At 41.4% G+C, this 22,609-nt stretch overlaps 3 protein-coding genes across 4 annotated transcripts; all 3 read right to left on the bottom strand.

The window, feature by feature from the left end:
* Nucleotides 1-2,540: 2,540 nt before the first annotated feature.
* On the bottom strand, nt 2,541-4,147 carry LOC100651786. Of its 2 annotated transcripts, XR_007227153.1 has the most exons (3): nt 3,763-4,136; nt 3,595-3,638; nt 2,541-3,512 (listed from the first exon to the last, which is right to left on the bottom strand). XR_007227153.1 is itself a non-coding variant. In XM_048413861.1 (2 exons), exons 1-2 carry the CDS (start codon nt 3,646-3,648, stop codon nt 3,165-3,167), a joined length of 402 nt encoding a protein of 133 aa, XP_048269818.1. In that variant the 5' UTR covers nt 3,649-4,147; the 3' UTR covers nt 2,541-3,164. The 2 variants fall into 2 exon arrangements, 1 of the variants encoding a protein (XP_048269818.1); XM_048413861.1 differs by having other exon boundaries at nt 3,595-4,147.
* Nucleotides 4,148-9,591: 5,444 nt separating this feature from the next.
* Nucleotides 9,592-15,098, bottom strand: LOC105667086. The gene is made up of 4 exons (XM_048413671.1): nt 14,289-15,098; nt 11,273-14,191; nt 10,988-11,240; nt 9,592-10,743 (listed from the first exon to the last, which is right to left on the bottom strand). Exons 2-4 carry the CDS (start codon nt 12,211-12,213, stop codon nt 9,592-9,594), a joined length of 2,346 nt encoding a protein of 781 aa, XP_048269628.1. The 5' UTR covers nt 12,214-14,191; nt 14,289-15,098.
* A 3,016-nt stretch (nt 15,099-18,114) lies between these two features.
* Nucleotides 18,115-20,926, bottom strand: LOC110120187. Its single transcript, XM_048413670.1, has 4 exons — nt 20,722-20,926; nt 19,168-20,655; nt 18,590-19,101; nt 18,115-18,258 (listed from the first exon to the last, which is right to left on the bottom strand). Exons 1-4 carry the CDS (start codon nt 20,924-20,926, stop codon nt 18,115-18,117), a joined length of 2,349 nt encoding a protein of 782 aa, XP_048269627.1.
* Between the last annotated feature and the right edge of the window lie 1,683 nt (nt 20,927-22,609).

Below are 22,609 nucleotides of genomic sequence, written 5' to 3'. Positions count from 1 at the left end.
AGGGAAATTAGCGCTGTTGCTAATTGGTCGATCTCCACATCGGCGTTTTGAAAGAGATGCTGGCCGCCCTTGAGGGGAGGTTGTTGACGGGCGGCATCGTTCGTGGAGGATAGGTTTCTCCTATCTTCCCGTAGTTGCAACAAAGTCTATTTGAAGGACTTCGCTTGACTAAATCTTAAGATTTATAGCGGGTCCTCAAGTTAGCTAAACATACACTGCAAAGGCATGCCGACATCCGGCGATCATCTTACCCGGAGGACAAAATCTGTGTGTGGCGGGCCGCGGGACAGAAACCATTGAAGTATTTACTGCCGCCTGTCGCTACGACTATTTCTTTTAAGGAGAGGTATAGAGTTACTTTGTGCCTTTGTTAGATCCCGCAGGGAAGGCTCGCTTTTGTGAGCCTATGGGGGCTGGCAAACCCACGTTCCCGCAGCCAGGGGGACTGTCGGGACATGCGTCCCGCTTACGTGAGTCCCTATGTACACCGCAGGGAAGGTCGCCGGGAGTGTAAGGCGTTTAAGTACGGTTACACTCTCTCTACGTGGCCTTGGGTAGTAGCGCACCCACGATCTTGATGCCAAGGATGGGACCGTCGGGATATGTTCCCGGGTACGCAAGTACCTTGAGGCCCCCGCTTACGTGAGTCCCATCTGGAACTGCCGAGCTCGGTTAGCAGGTCGCCGGCCGGTAGTGACGTGGCCGTACATCCACACGATAGTCCCACCAATGGCTAAGGTTGATACCACGGGCGGGTCGAGTTACAGCCCGGTGGGAGTAGCGACCCCTCTGCTCGGCCAAATAATGGGTATGGACTCGTGGTGGCAGTGGTTGATGGCCAAGACGCTGGCAAGAGGGCCGAATTAAGGTGATTGGCTCCACCGAATGGCCTTCGGCGGGTGAGTACCGGCCCCCCTTCTCCGGAACCGTCCCGGGAGACGGGAGGGCTTAGAATGTGCCCCGATCGACCTGAGACGAGCGGCAGCCCCTGCAGGGTTAGTTAATACAAGGAGCAAGGCACTGGGTGCCTTGTGCGATGATTGGGCGTTTACCCAAGCCCGATTGGTCCAGGGGACCCGGGTACTGTATGGATTCTTATCTGAGGAAAGCACCCGTTAACAAAGACAATTACTAGTTGTGCCTTTGTTAGATAAAAAGTTCATCCCTTTGACCGTGGCTACGTTCGGCGACTGATTGTCGTCTCGAGCCCACGCCCATGATCATAAATCTCGAACAATCGGAGCGGCATTTGTTTAATCGGTTACGGTATTCCCGCGAATCCAAGGAGGGGTTCCGGTGTTCTTTCATCTCCGACAAATATATACGTTAGAAAATATAAAGTATATGAATAGATTGGAAATTATAATCGCTGCTCGCTCGCTCCGCTCGCTCGAAAAAGTCTCGCCCAATCTCACAACCGCTCCGGCACGTTCGCTAATTTGAAGTAAATCCTCTCCTTACCGAAAAAAGAACGCACGAGGGATAGGTTTTAGGTTTGGCTATAGTTTCCGAGCGAGCGCAGCGAGCGAGCAACGCGTAAACGTGTGACACAAACCAATGGTTTGGCACATAGGTACATTGAAATATTCGCACCAGCACGAGAAGTCGAAAGCTTTTATCGAATTGCCTACTGAAAAAAGTTTACGGGTTATCAATAGTTTTACACAAATAGCAATAGTTCGACTTAGTACAGCGCAACGTGACGTCCAAAATCGCTGATAAAATTTGGAAATAACAGGAAATATATGTATGGAAATATAAAGTATATGTATAGCGAGGAAGTTTAAACTAATGAAAATATATGCCAGGAATTATAAAGTATATGTATAGTGTATTTTCGAGCTATCGCGGGAAGACGCAGTCGAGACAATACGCGTCAACGGGAGTCGTAAACTCCCGTTACGATTATAACAATCGACACCACGAATAGTTCGTGTCACGTCCCGCGCACCGCACGTGCCGTAACGAAAACATAGATAACCGCAATACACAACAACGCAAGTGACAACTCGTATACCTCGAAACAAACACACAGTGCAATGAAAATGGAAATTCTTTAATAAAATTTATTAAACATAGTTAATTATTCATATATATATATATATATAATTAATATACGAGGGTAAGATAGAAAAATAAAATAGAAATAGATACTTCAACCAAGTAACGAATATAACAGGGTATAACATAACCTATACTCGAGCAAGCTACGAATCAATCCGGGAGAAGAACAATTTTATCCGACGACAAAAAATATACCACAATTAGTTAATGAAAACAGAATACGCAAATGTATCCGTAAATGTATATGTAAAATCTAGAAATTAAAATAACTTAATACCACATAATAGCAAAAGGGAAATAAATGCAATACATATTTAAATTAATCAACAAGAGAGGAGAAGCTATAAAACAACTAATTAACAACTAGATGAACTGCGAACTCACCTGATGAATCCAAAATAAATAAATAACACCGTGTCGAAGAGGAAATAATTTGAGGAAAAGGATGAGAATATATATTATATTTTTACTGACAAATATAAGAAATAAGTGGATAAATAAAATAACTAATAAATCTGTTAACAAACCAAGCAATAGAGAACAGTTAACGCTTTAATAAAAATACTACGTTACAAAAATTATATATATATGAGATCGATATTCTAATAATAAACATAAAATTTATTAAATTGTCTGTTCTATTAGAGGGCTACATCATGAAGATATACATATATATGTGTGTAATACATTACTGGGTCAATTGCTATATATACATAGACCAAGCGAAGCATGGCCTGAACTACGAGACATATATGTACATCCAAAACAAAACTTACTAATTTAAATAAGTGAAGTGTAACACAATAGTAGTAAAAATAATTAACATGTAGTCAAATTCAAAAGAATCACACTATGAAATAAAATATATATATGTACATATATGTATCATACATAGCCAGGGCAATGCAAATGTCACATGAGGTACTCAGTATACAGAAACACTTTAACAAGCAACACCGGTTCAGAACACATGTAGGCACATGTGCGCATAAAGCACTGTCACTAAACAAGCTGAGGGTTCGTATACGAAGCATCCGGGTGCATCTCACTAGGCCTGTCTGGACACCAGGAGAGTGCATCCGGACAGATACCCCCCTGACCTAAGGAATGGTGGCGTGGATGGGCTTCCAACACTCCATCAGGAATCTCCTCCGGAGGGCGGGCCTTGGCACAGGCATTTGTATCTGCCACTTCGGCCACAGGAGAGCTTGGCGGTGGCTTAAGGGTGCTTCGTCGGAGAGGGTCGGGTCAGTGACCGAGGTACCATCAGGATTCGATGATGGGGTTGTGGCCGCGCCATTGCTGCCCTCCATGGAAGTTGAGCCTCTCAACCTCTTTAGCACCCGACTACGACCTTTTGCACCGCCACGACGACCAGGTTTCCTGGTACGTTTCAAAGGAGGTACGAACGGCCTGCACTTCCCTCTATTTCTTTTCTTTTTCTTACACTAAAATAAAATACACAAGTTCAAGATAAAGGACAACAATATGAAATATGATGAAATCAACACAAATCAAATTAATACATACCTCTACAGGTTCCAGACATGTCAGTATCCATGATTCAATATAACCTGTATTCATAAAAGAAATATGAAAATACAACAAACAAATTAGCACTACAGATCATACAAACATCAAGCAATATCAAAATCACTTATTGCTACGAACAAACATTTTATAAAAAGGAAAACGAACCTAAAACTCGGCAAGCAAATCAACAAATAGAAACTACCACCACGCACCACCTCTTATAGAATGACGTATTAAAACTTGTCCTTGAACTCACAATAACTTTGGGGAAAATAAGAAATAGAGCATACAACACGTGCAAAGACTCGGCAAGCACCTCGTACGATTCACCGACATCAGCAGGACGACCACCGGACACACAAAATGCAACCTCAGCAAGGCCAAGCAGCCACGCGACCGGCACATTCCACTGGTATCAGTAACGAAGGCCATGGAAAGAACGTAGACGCAGCATCAGCAAAATACGACCCCCTGCAACATCTACATTCTTTCAAGCACCTTGTATGTCATTAACACCAAGCAAAACGTGAGATGATCAAGAAGACGAAAATTCAGCACGATGATGCTGCGTCTACGTTCTTTCCATGGCCTTCGTTACTGATACTAGTGGAATGTGCCGGTCGCGTGGCTGCTTGCCCTTACTGAGGTTGCATTTTGTGTATCATTTGCATTGTTTTGGTTATGTTTCGCTTGGTCTATGTATGATTTAGTAATGTATTAAACACATATATATGTATATCTTCAGGATGTAATTTTCTAATAGGACAGACAATTTAATACATTTTATATTTATTATTAGAATATCGATCTCATATATATGTCGGAGATGAAAGAACGCCGGAGCTCCTCCTTGGATTCGCGGGAATACCGCAACTTTGTAACTTGGATTAAACAAATGCCGCTCCGATTGTTCGAGATTTATGATCATGAGCTTGGGCTCGAGGCGACAATCAGTCGCCGAACGTAGCCGCGGTCAAAGGGATGAACGTTTTATCTAACAAAGGCACAGAGTAACTCTATACCTCTCCTTAAAAGAAATAGTCGTAGCGACACGTGGCAGTAAATACTTCAATAGTTAATGCTAATATATATGATTTTTAGTATGTTAATGGTTGTTTACAATTGTACGTATGCATGTGTTATGTATAAATGTGTATGTATGTTTATGTGTATGTATATGTATTGGTATATGCATTTATTTGCGTGAGTCGTCGATGCCAATATTTTGTCGATCGGTATTCATCATTTCTTCTAAATCCATTCGCCGCGGGTAATTAAGTGTTTAATAATTTTATTTAATGTCCTGATCCGTGGTTTGTTTCTCATAGTTAGTTCCCATCAATTTACATTATTCTTGCGTTACGTTGTATTGATCATTATTTTATTCCTTCTTCGTTATGATCTTCCCCATTTCTATTATTATTTATTAAATATTCATTCTTTCATTGAAAATATGATTTATTTTGTAACGCATAAAGATACTATATGCACGTGTTGGTTATTTAAAATGGCCGCCTGTAAATGTCTCTAGTATGTGACGACATTAAATTAATGCGAAATTATTTGTGACTTTATTTTAATAATTGATGTATAATTGCAATAGGAATAATATTATTTTGCATTTATTTAATGTGCATAATTATTGCGTGTATTTGGTGCACATGCGTAAACGCTTTCCTATGTTCATGGCAATCCAAGATGGCCGCTCGTGAATGTCTCTAGTCGATGTGCACGTGTAAGAGCTATGCTATGTTCATGGCGGTCCAAGATGGCCGCTCGTGAGTGTCTCCGGTAAAAGTATAGCGACGCGTCCTTAGTTTGCTTAATACTGAAATAATTGTTCGTTCGTCGCTTAGTTTCCTCTATTTTAGCGCAGTTAAAAATTTTTTTTTTTTTGTGACGATGGTGTTGTTTGTGTAATCATTATAACATTTATATACTGTGTGTTGTTTTAATCTAATAACATGTGGCTTTGTCGTTGTTTCACATCTGTATAATATAATTCTAGAACTAATCTATATATTGTTAATTAGCATCTTTATTGTTTACAGGTTCTACAATTCTAATCCTTCACCACCGAGTACTTTATTTGGAACAATTATATAAAGCGTGTTGGGTATTTTCTGGTTCTTCGCTACATTTCCAACACTTCTCATGATTATTTTTACTTATCCTAGAATTGTAAGTATATATATAGATATATATAAAACATTATAAAATATGTGTATAATAGATTAGTCTGTCCACTATCTTGTTTACTAAGACCGCTTCGTTAGCATTGAATTATTTGTTATGATGTCATAAATTTCCCTTTGTTTTTCAGTTTCCTGTTCCCGTCTTGACTGCTTCGGCAATGTCTGGTTCAGTATTTTATAAGTATTCGCCTAACTTTGTTATGATGTCATAAATTTCCCTTTGTTCTCAGTTTCCTGTTGCCGTCTTGACTGCTTCGACAATGCCTGGTTCAATATTCTATAAGTATTCGCCTAACTTTGGTAGTGGGCTTCTTGTAACTGCGTCGGCTTTAATGTGTATCTTCCGATGTGAGTAACAAGCTTCTTATTATTGTCACTTTTATTCCAAGATGATTTATAACATTCTTCCCCCTTTTTTTTTTTTTTAGGTTATGATTGGTTATCTTGGTATTTATTACCTTTGGTATCTTCATACCGTCATATATTATGTTTTGTGGAAATGGATCCGTAGCAAATCCTCGTGGAACTCTTGCGTGTACACTTTCTTCTACGATAACTTGTTGTATATGGAATTTGTTAACTTATAAGGTACCCTTTTGTTTGCTAAGACCATTCCGCTAGTTTAATTGAGATATTGTGAAGCTTGAACACTATTATTTTCTTCCATATATACATATATTGAAGCAATTGAGGTTAGTTTATTCATTCGTTGACAGTTGTATACTATGTTCTATGGAGTGGGTCCACAACTTGTTTTGTTTCTTTTTATGATGAATAATTGTTCACGAGGTATCTTTCCACTTTTACTGTTTTGTAATTATTTACTGGATTACTCATTTTGGAATCGCTCTGGTGGTCTATTTCGATGATGTGCCAGTTTTAATTTATTCAAGTGTGCTGTTCGAGGGAGTTCTTTTACTTCAATCTTGACGTTTTGATTTTGCAAAATTTCTAACATTTTATATGGTCCAGTATATTGATCAGAGAATTTTCCTTTACTAGGGTCTTTTAGTAGATATACCAAATCTCCTGTTTTAAAATTTTGAGGGTTGATTCGTCGGTCGTAATATTCCTTTGATCTTAATTTAGATTTTATCAAGTTTTCCCTTGCCATTTGCTGCACGGTGTTGATTTTATTGAACAAGTCTGTGAGATATTCTGCGTATGTTGGTTCCATGTTTTCTTCGATTATCACTTCACCAGTAGGTTCTCTGGCCAAGTGTCCAAAAACCAATTCATGTGGTGAAAATTTCGTTCCTTCGTGTACAGAGGTATTGTAGGAAAACATGGCTAGTTCCACCCATTCGTCCCAATTTCTGGAATTTTCAATATATAACTTCAGGTATTCTGTCAATACATGGTGAGATCTTTCGATTGAGCCGTTACTTTGTGGGTGATATGCCGACGTGGTGTATTGTTTAATGCGTAATCTTTTTGCTACTTTCTTCATTAGCGAAGATGTAAAGTTCGCTCCTTGATCAGTGAGAATAGCTCTCGGCGACCCGAATCGACAGATAAATCGTTTTACGAAAGCGTCCGCTATCTCGGCTGAAGAGATTCCTACCATGGGGATCCCGATTGAGTACTTTGTCAATAGATCTTGGATAGTTAGTATATACTCGTTTCCCTTTTGAGTTTTTGGCAACGACCCAACGATATCCATACTGATTTTATCGAACGCTTTACCTGGTGTGTCCGTAAGTATCATTGGTTGCTTCGTTTTTATCCTTGTGAGTTTCTTCAATTGGCACTCCTTGCATGTCTTTACATAATCTTGAATTTCCTTTTTCATATTTTCCCAATAATAGTGTTGTCGTATTCTCAAATAAGTTTTAGTTATTCCTTTGTGTCCTGCTACAGATGATTCGTGTTTTTCTCGTATTATATTGCTTCGTGTTTCTACTGGTGGGATAGTTACTTCCCCGGTACAAATGGTAATAGTTATTGTTTTTTCTATGAAAACCTCCTTTAATTTCCTGATTGTGTGTCGCCAGGGTATCTCTTCTAAATTTCCTTTGCTAATGCTGAAGGAAGTTAGTTGTTTTTCGTTAACTACGTCCAACAATGATTTTAATGAATTTAATAAATTTTCTGGTGTTATTGAAATATTTCGATTTTCTTTTATTGGTAGGGATACGATGTATTTCCCGGAGTCATGATTCAACCTTGCTTTTTCCAACATTAAACCTTCATAACGCGGCAATCGCCCTGCTTTCTTCATCTCTAAGGCTCCTTTATCTATCGGGGTGCCATATATATCTATGAATATTATTTTATGATCATTCACTCTCGTAATCGAGTCTCGAGTTTCCGAAATTTTTAGTTCCGCAAGTATAGTAGGTCTCGTGTCTCTTTCTTGTTGTTGTGTTAGTTCTGGGATTGCAATGGAGGGTTCCTCTTCGCTTGTTGTATCAGTGTCCTCCTTTTCTTGGTTGGATATTTCTTCGCCTGTTTTCGCATCGAGTTCAGCTAATGCTTGATCAAAGTATTTTACGGGGGTTTCTTCTATGGTAAAATGTTTCCGGGTAAAAACTTTTCTTCGTTTTGTAGAGTCTTGGGATGGAGACAAGACACGTGGTTTAGCTTCAAATATGGGAGAGTCTTCGGTTGAGGTGTCTAATTCGAATAGTTTTGGGGCAGGATACTGGATCGGTGAATTTTCTTCTCTCCTCCTGATTGGTAGGCAGATCTTCGGAGGGTTTCTAGACAATGCGTCCGCGTTTGCGTTTGCCCTACCTTCTTTGTATAGAATATCAAATTCGAAGTCCGACAATTTTAATTTCCATTTCCAGATTCTTGAAGTAGGGTCCTTGATAGAATGCATCCACACCAAAGGTTTATGATCGGTTACAATAGTAAATTTTCTTCCGTACAGATACGGTCGGAAATGCATTGCGCTGTAGACGATTGCTAAACACTCCTTTTCGATAGTGGAGTAGTTTTGTTCGGCGGAATTTAATAATCTCGAGGCATATGCGATTGGCAAATCCTTTCCAATCGGCCCCTGACTCAGTACGCCGCCTATTGCATATCCTGATGCGTGTGTGGTAAGATTAAAGGGTTTAGAAAAATCTGGATATTGTAGAATGGGTTTTGTCATTAATGCTGTTTTTAAATTATTGAACGCATTTTCTTGATTTTCTGCCCATTTAAAAGGGGTATCTTTCTTCAATAGTTGCGTCAATGGTTTTGCGATTTTGGAGAAATCGGGTATAAATCTTCTGTAGTATCCTGCTAGTCCTAAAAATTGTTTGATGTTTTTTACCTTTTTGGGTCGTGGAAATTTCGACACGGCTTCGATTTTCTTTGGATCAGGTTTTACGCCATCTTCACTAATTATATGTCCTAAATAATTTACTTCATGTCGTAAGAACTCACACTTATCGGGCTGTAATCGTAATTTAGCATTCCTTAGTCTTTCCATTAATTTGTTAAACTTACTTTCGTGTTCTTGAAGTGACCTCGAATAAATTACAATGTCGTCCAGATAGACGAATAGTTCTATTCCTTGCAGTCCGGATAATACTGAGTTCATTAAGCGCTGAAATGTTGCTGGAGCATTTTTTAATCCAAAGGGCATTCTTTTGAATTGAAAGTGTCCGTACGGTGTCGAAAATGCAGTTTTATGGGCATCCCCCTGTGACATACGGATCTGATGGAAACCTGATGCCAAGTCAAACGTAGAAAAGTATTTTGCACTTCCTAATTGATCCAATATTTCTGTGATATTGGGGAGTGGAAAAGCATCGCCGATCGTTTTATCGTTCAGCTTCCTATAATCAATAACTAATCTCCAACGTTAGTTTCCTTGCGAATCGGGTTTTTTCGGTACGATCCATAACGGAGAATTGTATGGGGATATCGATGGTTCCACGATGTCTGTGTCTAATAATTCTTGAATTTGTCGATTTATTTCTTCTCGGTGTACTGGTGGGTAACGATACTGTTTAGTATTAACTGGTATATCATCCGTTGTAATTATTCTATGTTCTAGAATTCCAGTTGCTTCCAGCGTATCTCCTGGAATATGAAATCTATCTTGATTATTACGAATCAATTTTTCGACGTTTTTCCTTTCCTCTTCGTTCAAGTGTTCAAGTCGTAGTAATTTAATTATTTTGTCAGATCTGCTTTCCTTTGTTTTTAAAATTGTATTACACGCCGTACTAGGAAGCGGGGTGAGGTTTTCAAATTCTTTGATTACCATTGTTGGTGTCGTAAATTCATAATCTCTTGAAGTAGTATTTATTATTCTCAGATAACCTTTTCCTTTATAATTTCTCACAACTGCATTACCAAAATAGATCCCCTTGATCGGCTCGATTCTGGGAATAAATCCCTCTCTTATCTCTGGATTTGCGATATTAATTGAGCATGTTACCGAACTTCGTTTCGGCACGATTATTCTTTCTTTAGTGTCGAAGGGAATATAAATATTTCCCCATTTGATATGGCTTTCCTCGTAATCCAAACGAGCTTTGCATCCTGCAAAAAATTCGGATCCTAAGATTCCGTCTTGATCGATCAGCAATGAGTCATCAACTACGTGAAAAATGACTGGATGGCCTGCGACCTGTATTACTGTCTGTCCTAGGGAGACCAGGCTCGTTGCCGTAATTCCTCGAACTTCAATTTGTTTCTGTTCGTCGATGATAGCTGAATCGAGTAAAGCAGGTTTTTTGATAATATTGATTTCTGATCCAGAGTCTGGTAGTAAACTTGTCTTGGTTTTTAAGTCTGGGGAAACTATTCGTGCAGTTGGGGTTGTTGGAGAATCGTTTAATTTTATTGAAATAATCCGAAGAGGTCGTCTTCCGCATCTGAGTCCGGTTCCTGGTGGTTTTCCCTCGTCTGTTCCTTCCGTGTTGGTTTTTCCTTTTGGCCTTGAGATTCCGGACTCTCTGTTTTTATTTTCGCGTGGCTGTGCGATGGTTCCCCCACAGTATTTAATGTGTAGCGGCACTCGACAACAAATACCGCTACACGGCACTAACTAAAACGGACACGGTAGCGAAGTGGTTAGCGCTCTAGGTTTCGAACGTTCGGGACCCGGGTTCGATTCCCGGCGCCCGTGATCCTATTTTTCTACCACGCATCAAAATAAAAGAATAATTAGCAGCGTTCCAGCAGCGACATCTACAGCCGGCAACTACTACTATATCCGACGACAACCTAACGCCATACACGCCTCAAATGGTTGTTCCCTTGATTTTACAGACGGCATTACGTTCGCTTTGTTCCTTGTTACGGATTGTGGAGTCGATTTCGCGGGGGCAGCTGCCCTTGTTCTCTTTATTAGCATAGGCGCCGGCCTCCTTGTGGCCGCTTGCACTCTTGGGCGATTCGAAAATTCGTCCCTTCGTGGCTTGCCCCATTCCCCCGAAGGACGTGTTCGGTTTCCCGACTGTTCTTGAGCATAGGGTATAATTATTCCAGCATCTACCCGTGCTTTAAATTTATAACAATCTTTTACTAAATGCCCAGGTTTTTTACAATAATTACATGTTATGATATTCTGTTTTGTATAATTCTGTGATGGAGGTACGGATCTTCGATCCTGGTGATTGTTTCTGATATTGTTATTAGTAGTCAAGGGTCGTACGTTGTCGCGTTTGTAATTATTCAGAAATGTTGGTCGTTGGAGTCGCGTTCTATCGTTCATTTGTTTCACTTCTTGTGTTGCCTTAACGGCTTGGCGATACGCCTCTTCTAAAGTGTGGTATCCTGCTATCTTTACGCATAAATAGACCTCGTTTGGGAGCCCCTTAACGAAAGCTTCCCTGGTTTCCCAATCTATTGTATCTTGGATGTCCGGTGATATCATGCCGTACTCGCTTCTTTCTCCGTCCATTATCGCTAACCTAAGATTTCTAACGCGATCCATGTAATCTAATATATCTTCCCCAGGTCGTTGGTATATCGTTCCTAATTCTCCCTTGTACTCGTTAAGAGATTTCTTTGGGCCAAACAGATCCTTTAATTTGTTCCTGAAATCGTTCAAATTTATTAGTTCTGTATCTGCGACGGCGAGAAATGCATGTCCGCGAAGCTTATTCATTAATAGTTTTACTAACTGGGGTTCTTGATGCCTAGGAACCATGTTTCGTGCGCGCTCGCATGCTCTTAAAAATTGAAATACTGAGGATCGATGTCCGTCGAATACTGGTACTGACTCGATCGCGTCTTTTAGCTTAATCGGTTGGGGATATCCACCTGGCTGTACCGTTTCTTGTTGGGTTGCCGGCGGCGATGCAGGTGACTGAGGTTCTCTCATTGTTTTGAGTTCGCGTACGTCGTTTTGTAATTCGTTCATTTTTGCAATCATATCAGTTATTACTCGAAAATTTGCATCCCACGTTCTTAGTTTTTCCGACAATGTCAAAAGCATATCTTCATCCAATGATTCTAATTTGGTTGCCATTATTTTTCAGATGTATATTTTATCAATGACAGTAATAACTTTAATCCTCTGTGGAGCGTATCCCACCGCTTGCCACCAAAAATTTATCTATTATATTTTACTGTTACGTTCTGTTATGTTCGATTCGATCGTGTTATGCCTTCCGTGTTAGTCTGGACTAAATCCAGATAAAATTTTTTTTTTGTTGTTATCTTGAGTTTAATCGGAAGGGGAAAATTGAAATGGTATGATTGTTTATGAAATATTAATCGAGATGTCCGATTAATATGGTAGTTGCTGCCACCAGAAATAGTCTAAGGACTATTTCAAAGAATTTCCTTTTATTATTATTATTTTCTTTAAGTTGGGAGTGTTAGTGTATGATGGGTATTGTTTGTCTATCGTGTCTTTTGGATTCCCAGTCTGGAAGTACCTCTGTAAGCACCTTCGTGGCTGTAGGAAAACAAATCTTGTACCTTGTCTGCTGTGTCTTTTGAATTCCCAGACTGGAAGTGCCTCTGTAAGCACTTTCTTGCCTGTAGGAAAACAAACCTTGTACCCTTGTCATGGGGTTTGAACTAGGTGAGAGTCTATTATCTACTAACTCGTGTTTAATTGGTAGCGTTGACTTACGTTTGATGCAACTGGCAAACGAATTCCACCTTTCGGCTAACCTGCTATGCGCAGGAATATTGGCACGGGAGAGGATTAAAGTTATTAGGGATAGACAATTGGCAACGTATTTATTTCGTCTGACAGAGTTATGTTGGTTTAACTATATTTTAATTTATTCGTTGTTAGTTGATTGAAGGTATTACAATATCAGCAATAAGTATCGTCGGATGCAAATATAGATATATTATACAGCGATGTACAATAAATAAATATTCTAGTTTCTAACTGGATAAATTTTACAAATGTTTGGTAGGATAACATTTATTCGTACCAATAAGATTAATAACAAACGCTATGGTGTGATGTGGGCGATGGCGAACGAGTTCGAAAGGAATGCGCCACGCAGTGTTCGGAAATTGGTGAATTTGAGGGCGAAAAACTAGGTGGTGAACCTTCGCGATTCGACTCTAATTCTTCTCGATGCCTCCTCTCTTCCCTTTTTATTTCTGCAGCAATTAATCGTTTGTACCAACGTTCGGCTCGCTTTTTGCTGAGGTGACTTTTATCTTTTCTATTCTTTCTTGATTTCGTCATGGAATTATAATTCGTTCTTGACAACAAGTAGAGTCGTAAATGAGTAAATGATTATTTTATTTGGTAACTGAGTTCACTGTAGACAATCAGTGTGGCTTCGTAGGCTTCGCCCAAGGATGAGCAATCTGCTAACGGTGGGAAGAGGAAAACGAAAACCTTAGATGTTTTCTGTGTCGAAAGCACCGTAATCACTGGTTGATACAGCGAACAATTGTAAACAAAATAGATCGAAAGCTGATTGAGTTTATTCCAAATAATTCATGAACTGTTGAGCAAGAACGTTTATCTCAATTTTGTAATTATACTCTCTGTAAACAATCCGTGTAGCTTCGTAGGCCTCGCCCAAGGATGAGCAATCTGCTAACGGTGGGAAGAGGAAAACGAAAACCATAGATGTTTCCAATGTTTGGAAACACCGTGATCACTGGTCGATACAGAGAATAATTGTCGTGAATTCAAAATGTTCGAATGAAATTTTATGTGAGTTATTTACTTGATACTTCTATCTGTCAGCTATAGCTGCCGACGGATACTTTCGTTTGAAGACAACTTTGTTCAATTAACGGTTAAAAAAGAAAGGAAGAGGGTGTACAATTTCGAATCTCCTACCTTGTTTGATTTGTGGAGTCGATCAGGTGTGAGTATGGTTTGGCGATGAATCGGTTTTAACAATTAAATTTTGTTTCGCGATTAGTTACTCGATGTTTCGGATTTTCGAACTTAATTAACAATTTTATTAAACGGAATTACAATATGTACTAGATTGTTTCTTTGACGCAGACGGATCGACCTGTGAATGAACAAAAGAATAAATGAATCACCGAATCTCAAGTTAATACCGAACCTTAAGTGCAATACTCTTACAATACTTTTTAAGTTAAACTCACTGTTTCCAATTAAGACTGACTTCTGACTGCTCTTAATTAAAACTGAACTCTATCTACTTTCAACACTACTTTCAATTAAATTATTAACTCGGTAAAACCAGCTCTGACCTCAATTAAAACTGCTCTCTAACAACACTCTATTGAGTACTGAATCTCTATTTATATTCTTCCTAATTGTCACGTGACCGATTATTTCTTTTTATAATTGTACCATTACTACGTGACAATTTATGAATATCGTAACTACGTATTTCCGCTGGAGTTCTTGTTTTCTTGATTATCTCACCCTTTGCTGAAATTTCGTCTTCTTGATCATCTCACGTTTTGCTTGGTGTTAATGACATACAAGGTGCTTGAAAGAATGTACATGTTACAGGTGGTCGTATTTTGCTGATGCTGCGTCTGCGTTCTTTCCATGGCTTTCGTTACTGATACCAGTGGAATGTGCCGGTCGCGTGGCTGCTTGGCCTTGCTGAGGTTGCATTTTGTGTGTCCGGTAATCGCCCTGCTGATGTCGGTGAATCGTACGAGGTGCTTGCCGAGTCTTTGCACGTGTTGTATGCTCTATTTCTTATGTTCCCCAAGGTTATTGTGAGTTCAAGGACAAGTTTTAATACGTCATTCTATAAGAAGTGGTGCGTGGTGGTAGTTTCTATTTGTTGATTTGCTTGCCGAGTTTTAGGTTAGTTTTCCTTTTTATAAAATGTTTGTTCGTAGTAATAAGTAATTTTGATATTGCTTGATGTTTGTATGATCTGTAGTGCTAATTTGTTTGTTGTATTTTCATATTTATTTTATGAATACAGGTTATATTGAATCATGGATACTGACATGTCTGGAGCTGTAGAGGTATGTATTAATTTGATTTGTGTTGATTTCATCATATTTCATATTGTTGTCCTTTATCTTGAATTTGTGTATTTTATTTTAGTGTAAGAAAAAGAAAAGAAATAGAGGGAAGCGCAGGCCGTTCGTACCTCCTGTGGTCGAAGTTTTTAGATACAAATGCCTGCGCCAAGGTCAGTTTTCCGGAGGAAATTCCTGATGAAGTGTTGGAAGCCTATCTACGCCACCATTCCTTAGGTCAGGGGGGTATCTGTCCGGACGCACTCTCTTGGTGTCTAGATAGGTTTAGTGAGATGTACCCGGATGCTTCGTATATGAATTTTCAGTTTGTTTAGTAACAGTATTTTATGTGTATATGTGCCTGGTGTTGTTTGTTAAAGTGTTTCTGTATACTGAGTAACTCGTGTGACATTTGCATTGTTTTGGTTATGTATGATACATATATGTATATATATATATATATTTTATTTCATAGCGTGATTCTTTTGAATTTGACTACATGATAATATTTTTATTACTATTGTGTTATACTTTATTTATTTAAATTAGTAAGTTTTGTTTTGGATGTACATATATGTTTTGTAGTTTAGGTTATGTTTTGCTTGTTCTATGTATATATAGTAATTGATTTAGTAATGTATTACACACATATATATGTATATCTTCAGGATGTAATTTTCTAATAGGACAGACAATTTAATAAATTTTATGTTTATTATTAGAATATCGATCTCATATATATATGAATAATTAACTATGTTTAATAAATTTTATTAAAGAATTTCCATTTTCATTGCACTGTGTGTTTGTTTCGAGGTATACGAGTTGACACTTGCGTTGTTTGTGTATTGCGGTTATCTATGTTTTCGTTCCGGAGGTTTCGTGCGGAGCGTGGGACGTGACACAAGGTTTGTTTACCTACAGCCAAGAAAGTGCTTACAGAGGCACTTCCAGTCTGGGAATTCAAAAGATACAACAGACAAGGGTACAGGATTTGTTTTCCTACAGACAAGAAAGTGCTTACATTTCAAGTCTGGAAATTCAAAAGACGCAACAGACAAGGGTACAAGATTTGTTTTCCTACAGCCACGAAGGTGCTTACAGAGGCACTTCCAGATTGGAATCCAAAAGACACGATAGACAAACAATACCCATCACACACTAACACTCGCAACTTAAAGAAAATAATAATAATAAAAGGAAATTCTTTGAAATAGTCCTTAGACTATTTCTGGTGGCAGCAACTACCATATTAATCGGACATCTCGATTAATATTTCATAAACAATCATACCATTTCAATTTTCCCCTTCCGATTAAACTCAAGATAACAACAAAAAAAAAATTTTATGTGGATTTAGTCTAGACTAACACGGAAGGCATAACACGATCGAATCGAACATAACAGAACGTAACACAGTTCGTTGGTTATGAGAGCCAATAGAATGACTCTCCTAATTGCGCAGAAACAGTAGATGTAGGAGCAGTCGGAACAGTAGGAGCAGTGTAAGAGATGAAGGAACTCTATTCACCGTGAGAGCCGAAGAAACTCTCGAAACTGTAGTCACTTTGAGAGCCGAAGGAACTCTGAAGTTTGTTCTGATGTGATTACGGAGGAAAGCTCGGTATAGGTGTGCCCTTTGAATTAAGATCGCTGATTTGTTTCTTACATTTTTAGTTAGGAAAGTGAGGGCAATGATTGGCGATGCCGATTGGTTATGACCGATGTTGGGAAGGAATGTGGGAGGAAGAAGAGTCGTACCAACGTGATTCGTGGGCGACATTATTTATGGGAAAGACCAGCTTCTCCGTTAGGCAATTATTTCGTTTTCCCATTAGGTAACTATTTCCTTTCTCCGTAATTTGGCAGAATGTACAATAGACCGAAGGACTTTTTAAGTACCAGTAATAAACCAAAATACTTAAAGGATTAAAGCTTCCTGCCAGCTAATAATACTCCGTTCATGGTGGGGCCTTGGGTTTAATGTGGGTTTCTCTAACGATGCTTGGGCCTTGACGGTCCTGCAATAAAGGACGTCGCGCGGATTATTTCACGCGACGTGATATACAGCTTGGAAATAGTAATTGTTTCAACCGTTCGCGGAAAGACGCGATCGCTAGATAACGCTTCAACGAGAGTCATAAATTCTCGTTACGATTAAACATTCGACGTCACGAACTGATTGATCCCCTATTTCTATTACGAGAATAGAGGTGGTTAGGTTTGACTGTATATGAACAACTATACTGGGTTGGTTGATAAAAGTTTAATAAAAATAACGGAACAACAAGTTCAGTCAAAGATCAACAATTAAAAGCGAAAAATATAACAATCAAGGTTTGTTTAGCGGTTTGCTTATAACGAGACCTATCGCACTTTGCAGCTTGAGACAGACGTTATGTGTTAGATTCGATTCAATGTGTAACGTTCGACGTGTCACAAGGAGCTAACCGACTTTAAATGGTTTCTTTGTCTCATTTTTAAGACGACCCCCACTTTACCTAGGTCACGCCATCGTTCGCGCCTATGATCACGTATGTCTGTTCTTGCGTGAAAAGCGTAACGGACAAAATTCGACGTTTCCAGAACTCGCTGCTTGGCGACAGCTATGCGCTCGTCGATACATTGTATATGATCCGGCGGTCAGATAAAACGATTTGCCTGCGACATTGTAGGGTCGCGAGCGACGGTTAGAAAATACAGCCTGTGGTAAGCCTCGTGGCGTAACATCCTCCCCCTGTTGAGAGGGTACCGATCAAGTGATATGGTGTGGAGTCAGGTGCGTCGCTGGCGGATCTCCTTCGCTCCGTGTGGGTGGTCGGACTCGTCTGGATCTGGGTGAATGGGTAAGGGGACCAGTCTTTTGACGCCACGATCCAGGGTAGTTGGTGCCGTCTGCACGGTAGCGGTCCGTATGATTCCGTCGATTCCTGGATGGACCTTGATCACGCGGCCCAAAGGCCATTGCACGGATGGTACGTTATCCACCCTGAGGACTACTACGGTGCCTTCTATGATGTCGTGACTGCCCTTGCTCCATTTGTTTCGGATGTTCAGCTCGTTCAGGTACTCTCGATGCCAGCGGCGCCAGAAATGTTGTTTGACCCTTTGAATGTGTTGCCAGCTGGAGGGACGATTGGATGGAGTGTCCCGGAAATCTCGTTCTCGAAAGCTTGTTAATGCATCTCCGATGAGGAAGTGACCGGGAGTAAGGACAAGAAGATCGATTGGGTCAGATGATATTGGAGTCAGAGTACGGGAGTTGAGGATAGACTCGATTTCAATGATCAGTGTGTTAAGTTTTCGAATGTTAAGAGCTCGTTACCTGCGACACGTCTGAGATGTCGTTTGAAGGACTTCACTGCAGCCTCCCACAACCCGCCGAAGTGAGGTGAGTTGGGAGGAATTAAGTGCCATTCGATCCGTCGATCGGCTAAAAAGGACTGAACTTTTACCTTATGATCGTCGGACTGCAGGAGGTTTCGGAGCTCTCGTAATTCGTTGTTGGCGCCAACGAAGTTGGTACCGTTGTCAGAATAAATTGTTACACAGAATCCTCGGCGAGCGATGAATCTTCGCAGAGCAGCAATGAAGGCCTCGCTAGTGAGATCGGTGACCAGCTCGAGGTGGACTGCTTTAACTGCAAGACATACGAATATTGCTACATATACCTTCATTTTGCGTCGGTTGCGATCCTTTCGTTCCTTGATGTAGAACGGTCCGCAATAATCAATTCCGACGTTGGTAAATGGACGAGATTCCGTTATCCGTGCAGCTGGAAGGTCTCCCATTACGTAATCCACTGGAGGTGGATTGGCTCGGCAGCAACGTACGCACTTCTTCAGCGTGCTCCAAACTTGACTACGGCCGTCGATAGGCCAGTAAGATCTCCTTAAGGCATATAAGGTAGCTTGAGTTCCGGAGTGGAGATTTAGGAGGTGTTCATGCTCGACAATGAGTGCTGTAACTGAGGATTTGGGTAGAATGATTGGGTGTTTCTAAGTGAAGGGCATTGGTGAGTGACTGAGTCGGCCTCCGACTCGCAATATCTCGTCCTTGTCCAGAAATGGATTGAGTCGTTGCAGCTTCCCCTTCACTGCAGAATTTCGATCTGTTCGGAGAGTACGTATTTTATCTGGAAAATAGCAGAACTGTAACAATTTGACCAATTTGTTATGCGCATTGGTTAAATCATGTGTGGTTAGAGGTCCCCCCCGATACTGTTTTTGTCTCCATCGGAGGCAACGAGCGGCAATTCTTATCAGCTTGGGCCAAGAAGAAAATCTCTCCAGTAGACTGTGGTCAGGCGGAGTCACGGACAGACATGTTGCCTTCTTCTGCTCTGGTATTTCAGCTAATGGTACCGGGTTCCACGTCGGCCAGTATTTTTCAGATTGTTGGAGCCATTCCGGTCCATGTTGCCAAATGGTTGATCGCAGGAAGTCTACGGGTGATTGGCCTCGAGATATGAGATCTGCAGGGTTATCGGTAGTGGGAATGTGGCGCCAATCGGAGGTGTGAGTCTTCTGTTGAATCTCTGTCACACGATTCGCGACGAAGGTTTTCAGCGTATGGGGTGATGTATTAATCCAATGTAGAACGATTGTAGAATCAGTCCAGTAAACGGTCCAAGAAATGTTGCTTGGTAAGGCTTGAAGGACTGTAGTGGCCAATGATGTGAGAAGAAGTGCTCCACCCAGTTCCAGCCTTGGAATGGTTTGTGATTTGAGTGGAGCCACCTTTGACCTTGCAGTGAAGAGTCGTGTCCAGACATGACCATCCGGAGTGATAGTGCGAAGGTAGACGCATGCCCCATACGCCCTTTCGCTGGCTTCGCAGAATCCGTGTAATTCAATTTCCGCAAACTTCACGTTATTTAGCGAAGGTAGCTGTGAAGAATATTTGCTCCATTCTGTGTATACGTCAGCCGGAAGAGACTCGTCCCAGTCAAGTTTTAAAGTCCAAAGTCGTTGGAGCAACATCTTAGCGCGAACGATCACTGGTGCCAGTAATCCAAGAGGATCGTAGATCTTGGCAATTTCGGAGCTGATTGTTCTCTTCGTAATTCGAGAGGCGGTAGAATTGATTTTGATGGAATATAGGATCGAATCGTCAAAGGAATTCCAAACATCACCCAGAGTTTTGAAAGTTTGCGATTCGCCTAGTAGCAGCTTATCGTTTATGTCCTGCTCGGAAAGTCCTCGTAGCAGTTCCCGGTCGTTCGCTGCCCATTTTCGAATGTTTAAGCCGGCTAGTTTAAGCAATTCTATGAGCTCCGTTCTCAGTGATTGTGCCTCATCCTTTGTATCAGCTCCTGTGAGAACATCGTCGACGTAGAAGTCTCGCTGTAAGACCATCGCTGCTCGTGGGTATCGATGTCCCTCGTCGTCTGCCAGTTGTCTGAGGCACCGAATGGCTATATTGGGGGCCGCTGACAGCCCGAATGTCACTGTGTTAAGTTGATAGGTGTCAACTTCTCCATCAGAGTTGCGCCACAAAATTTGTTGGAATTTCCGATCCTCTGGACGCACGAGAAATTGTCGATACATCTTTTCGACATCGCCTGTAATGACGTACTGATAAAAACGAAATCTTAAAAGGATAAGAAATATGTCGTCTTGTAGTTTCGGTACCGTATGAAGTACGTCGTTTAATGAAACTCCGGTGGTGGTTGGTGCAGATCCGTCAAACACAACTCGGAGTTTTGTAGTCCGGCTGGATTCTTTGATCACGCCGTGATGTGGCAGAAAATATCCGTCGTCCGTGTAGTGGTCCGTAGTAATCTTCGTCATATGTCCTAATTCCAAGTATTATTCTATTACGGCGCGATAGTCGGCTTCGAATTGTTTGTCTCGTTGGAATCGACGGCAGAGGGAAGTGAGTCGCTTCATTGCCATGGCTTTCGAGGATCCAAGCGGAGGAGCTGTTTCGTTGAATGGGAGAGCGACAACGTATCGCCCGTCGTTGGTGCGTTGAACGTGATTTCGAAAGTGCTCCTCGCACTGTCGTTCCGCTTCCGAAATGTGTGCGGTGGGCGGTCCCTCGTCGATTTCCCAAAAACGGGCGAGGTCCGCCTGTAAAGCCGTCGTGGAGGCGTAAAATGCGTATGCTAATGATTGCGAGGTTAGGCTCCCCCCGATGACCCATCCGAATCGCGTTTTTTGCAGACGCAAGTCGGGTCCGTTTGCTTGACTGATATCAAGTTGGCCGACACAGAGTGATGCTAGTGTTGGTCCGGCGCTCAACAATATTTCGATTGGAGCAGGTCTATGGAATCTTGGATCGGCTAATTGGAGATTCCTAGGTATCTGTATCGTTGAGCGATCTACGGGTTGATTTGGGACCCAAGACGCGATAGTCGGTATGATTAGAAACGTCAAGTTGTGTTCGTATGTGCCGTCAATGGAGGTGATCGTGGCCGTGATGTAGCGTTTCGATGTCGTCGATAACGTGTTGAGTGTTCCGATTGGGACCGAACATTTCTGCTGGTTGAGTTTTAATGAGTTAGCGAGCCTTTCGGTGATAAAGTTCATGCTAGAGCCGGTGTCTAGCAGAGCTCTACAACGAAATGGTTGAATTTCATTGTTCAAGATGTTGACCTGTGCTGTGACTAACAAATCGTGCTGCAATGATTCAGAAGGAAGCGAGGTCAATGAGTCCGTTTTCTGTGGTTCGGTCCCTAGCAGAGTCGTCTGATGACGTCATTGTTTTCCTTGTCGTTTAGGACTGGACGATATAGTCGATCCCGAAGCCGCCGTTTGCGATAACCGAGATTCGCGTTTCGGAGATGTTCGCGGAGACGTTCGGGGAGACTTTCGGCGAGACTCTCGGCGAGACGCTCGGGGAGACGCTCGGGGAGACGTTCGAGGAGACGAGGATGAGCGTCTCGAACGATGTGACGAACGCGGGGTCGCTGAACTAGGCGAAGATCGACCGTTAGATGATCGGTCGCTCGACGATCGACTGCTCGATGTTCGGTTGACACGTGTTCGTGGTTTGCTATGCCCATGGTCTTGATGCAGATACGTGTGGTGTCGCTGTCTACAGATGCGACATGACCCCGCGGAGCATTGAGCAAGAGCGTGTCCCTTGCCTAAACAATTGGTACACAGCGACGCCCTTTTGGCGATTTCCAGGCGTTCTTTGGGCGACTTCGCTTTGAAGATATGACAATTCCATAATTCGTGTTGTCCGTGGCAGTTCGGACACAACAACGTATTATGTGTAGTTACGAATGTATAACTTCGCGGCGCGTTCGGTCGCCGACGGTCGTGTTGATCGGACGCCCCTTTTTTGACGGTTGATGCTGAACACGTTCTATCGCCATTCGTCCGTGATTTCAGAAAATCTACCAAGTGCGTGTATGACGGCAGTTTCTTGTCCGGTAGTGTACGTTGCCATTTGCGAACGATGGCTGAGGGTAGCTTCGACGTGAAAAGCTTTAAGAGAACGGCGTTAGACGTGACTGGGTCCCC

This window comes from Bombus terrestris, chromosome 17 (assembly GCF_910591885.1).
Source record: "Bombus terrestris chromosome 17, iyBomTerr1.2, whole genome shotgun sequence".
In the NCBI taxonomy this organism is placed as follows: Eukaryota; Metazoa; Arthropoda; class Insecta; order Hymenoptera; family Apidae; genus Bombus; species Bombus terrestris.
The sequence above is the reverse complement of the archived record's forward strand: the minus strand, read 5'-3'. Positions and strand labels throughout refer to the sequence as shown.

Excerpts from the sequence above, each read along its gene's own strand:
- LOC100651786 (XM_048413861.1), bottom strand. The coding sequence starts at position 3,648 with ATGAATACAGGTTATATTGAATCATGGATACTGACATGTCTGGAACCT. Across the intron at positions 3,513-3,594 it reads CATGTCTGGAACCTGTAGAG|TGTAAGAAAAAGAAAAGAAA; the intron begins GTATGTATTAAT and ends ATTTTATTTTAG.
- LOC105667086 (XM_048413671.1), bottom strand. The coding sequence starts at position 12,213 with ATGGCAACCAAATTAGAATCATTGGATGAAGATATGCTTTTGACATTG. Across the intron at positions 11,241-11,272 it reads AATTATTGTAAAAAACCTGG|CACGGGTAGATGCTGGAATA; the intron begins GCATTTAGTAAA and ends ATAAATTTAAAG. Across the intron at positions 10,744-10,987 it reads GTAAAATCAAGGGAACAACC|ATTAAATACTGTGGGGGAAC; the intron begins ATTTGAGGCGTG and ends GTGCCGCTACAC.
- LOC110120187 (XM_048413670.1), bottom strand. The coding sequence starts at position 20,926 with ATGACGAAGATTACTACGGACCACTACACGGACGACGGATATTTTCTG. Across the intron at positions 20,656-20,721 it reads TCTTATCCTTTTAAGATTTC|AGGATCGGAAATTCCAACAA; the intron begins GTTTTTATCAGT and ends TCGTGCGTCCAG. Across the intron at positions 19,102-19,167 it reads CGAGATATTGCGAGTCGGAG|TTACAGCACTCATTGTCGAG; the intron begins GCCGACTCAGTC and ends CCAAATCCTCAG.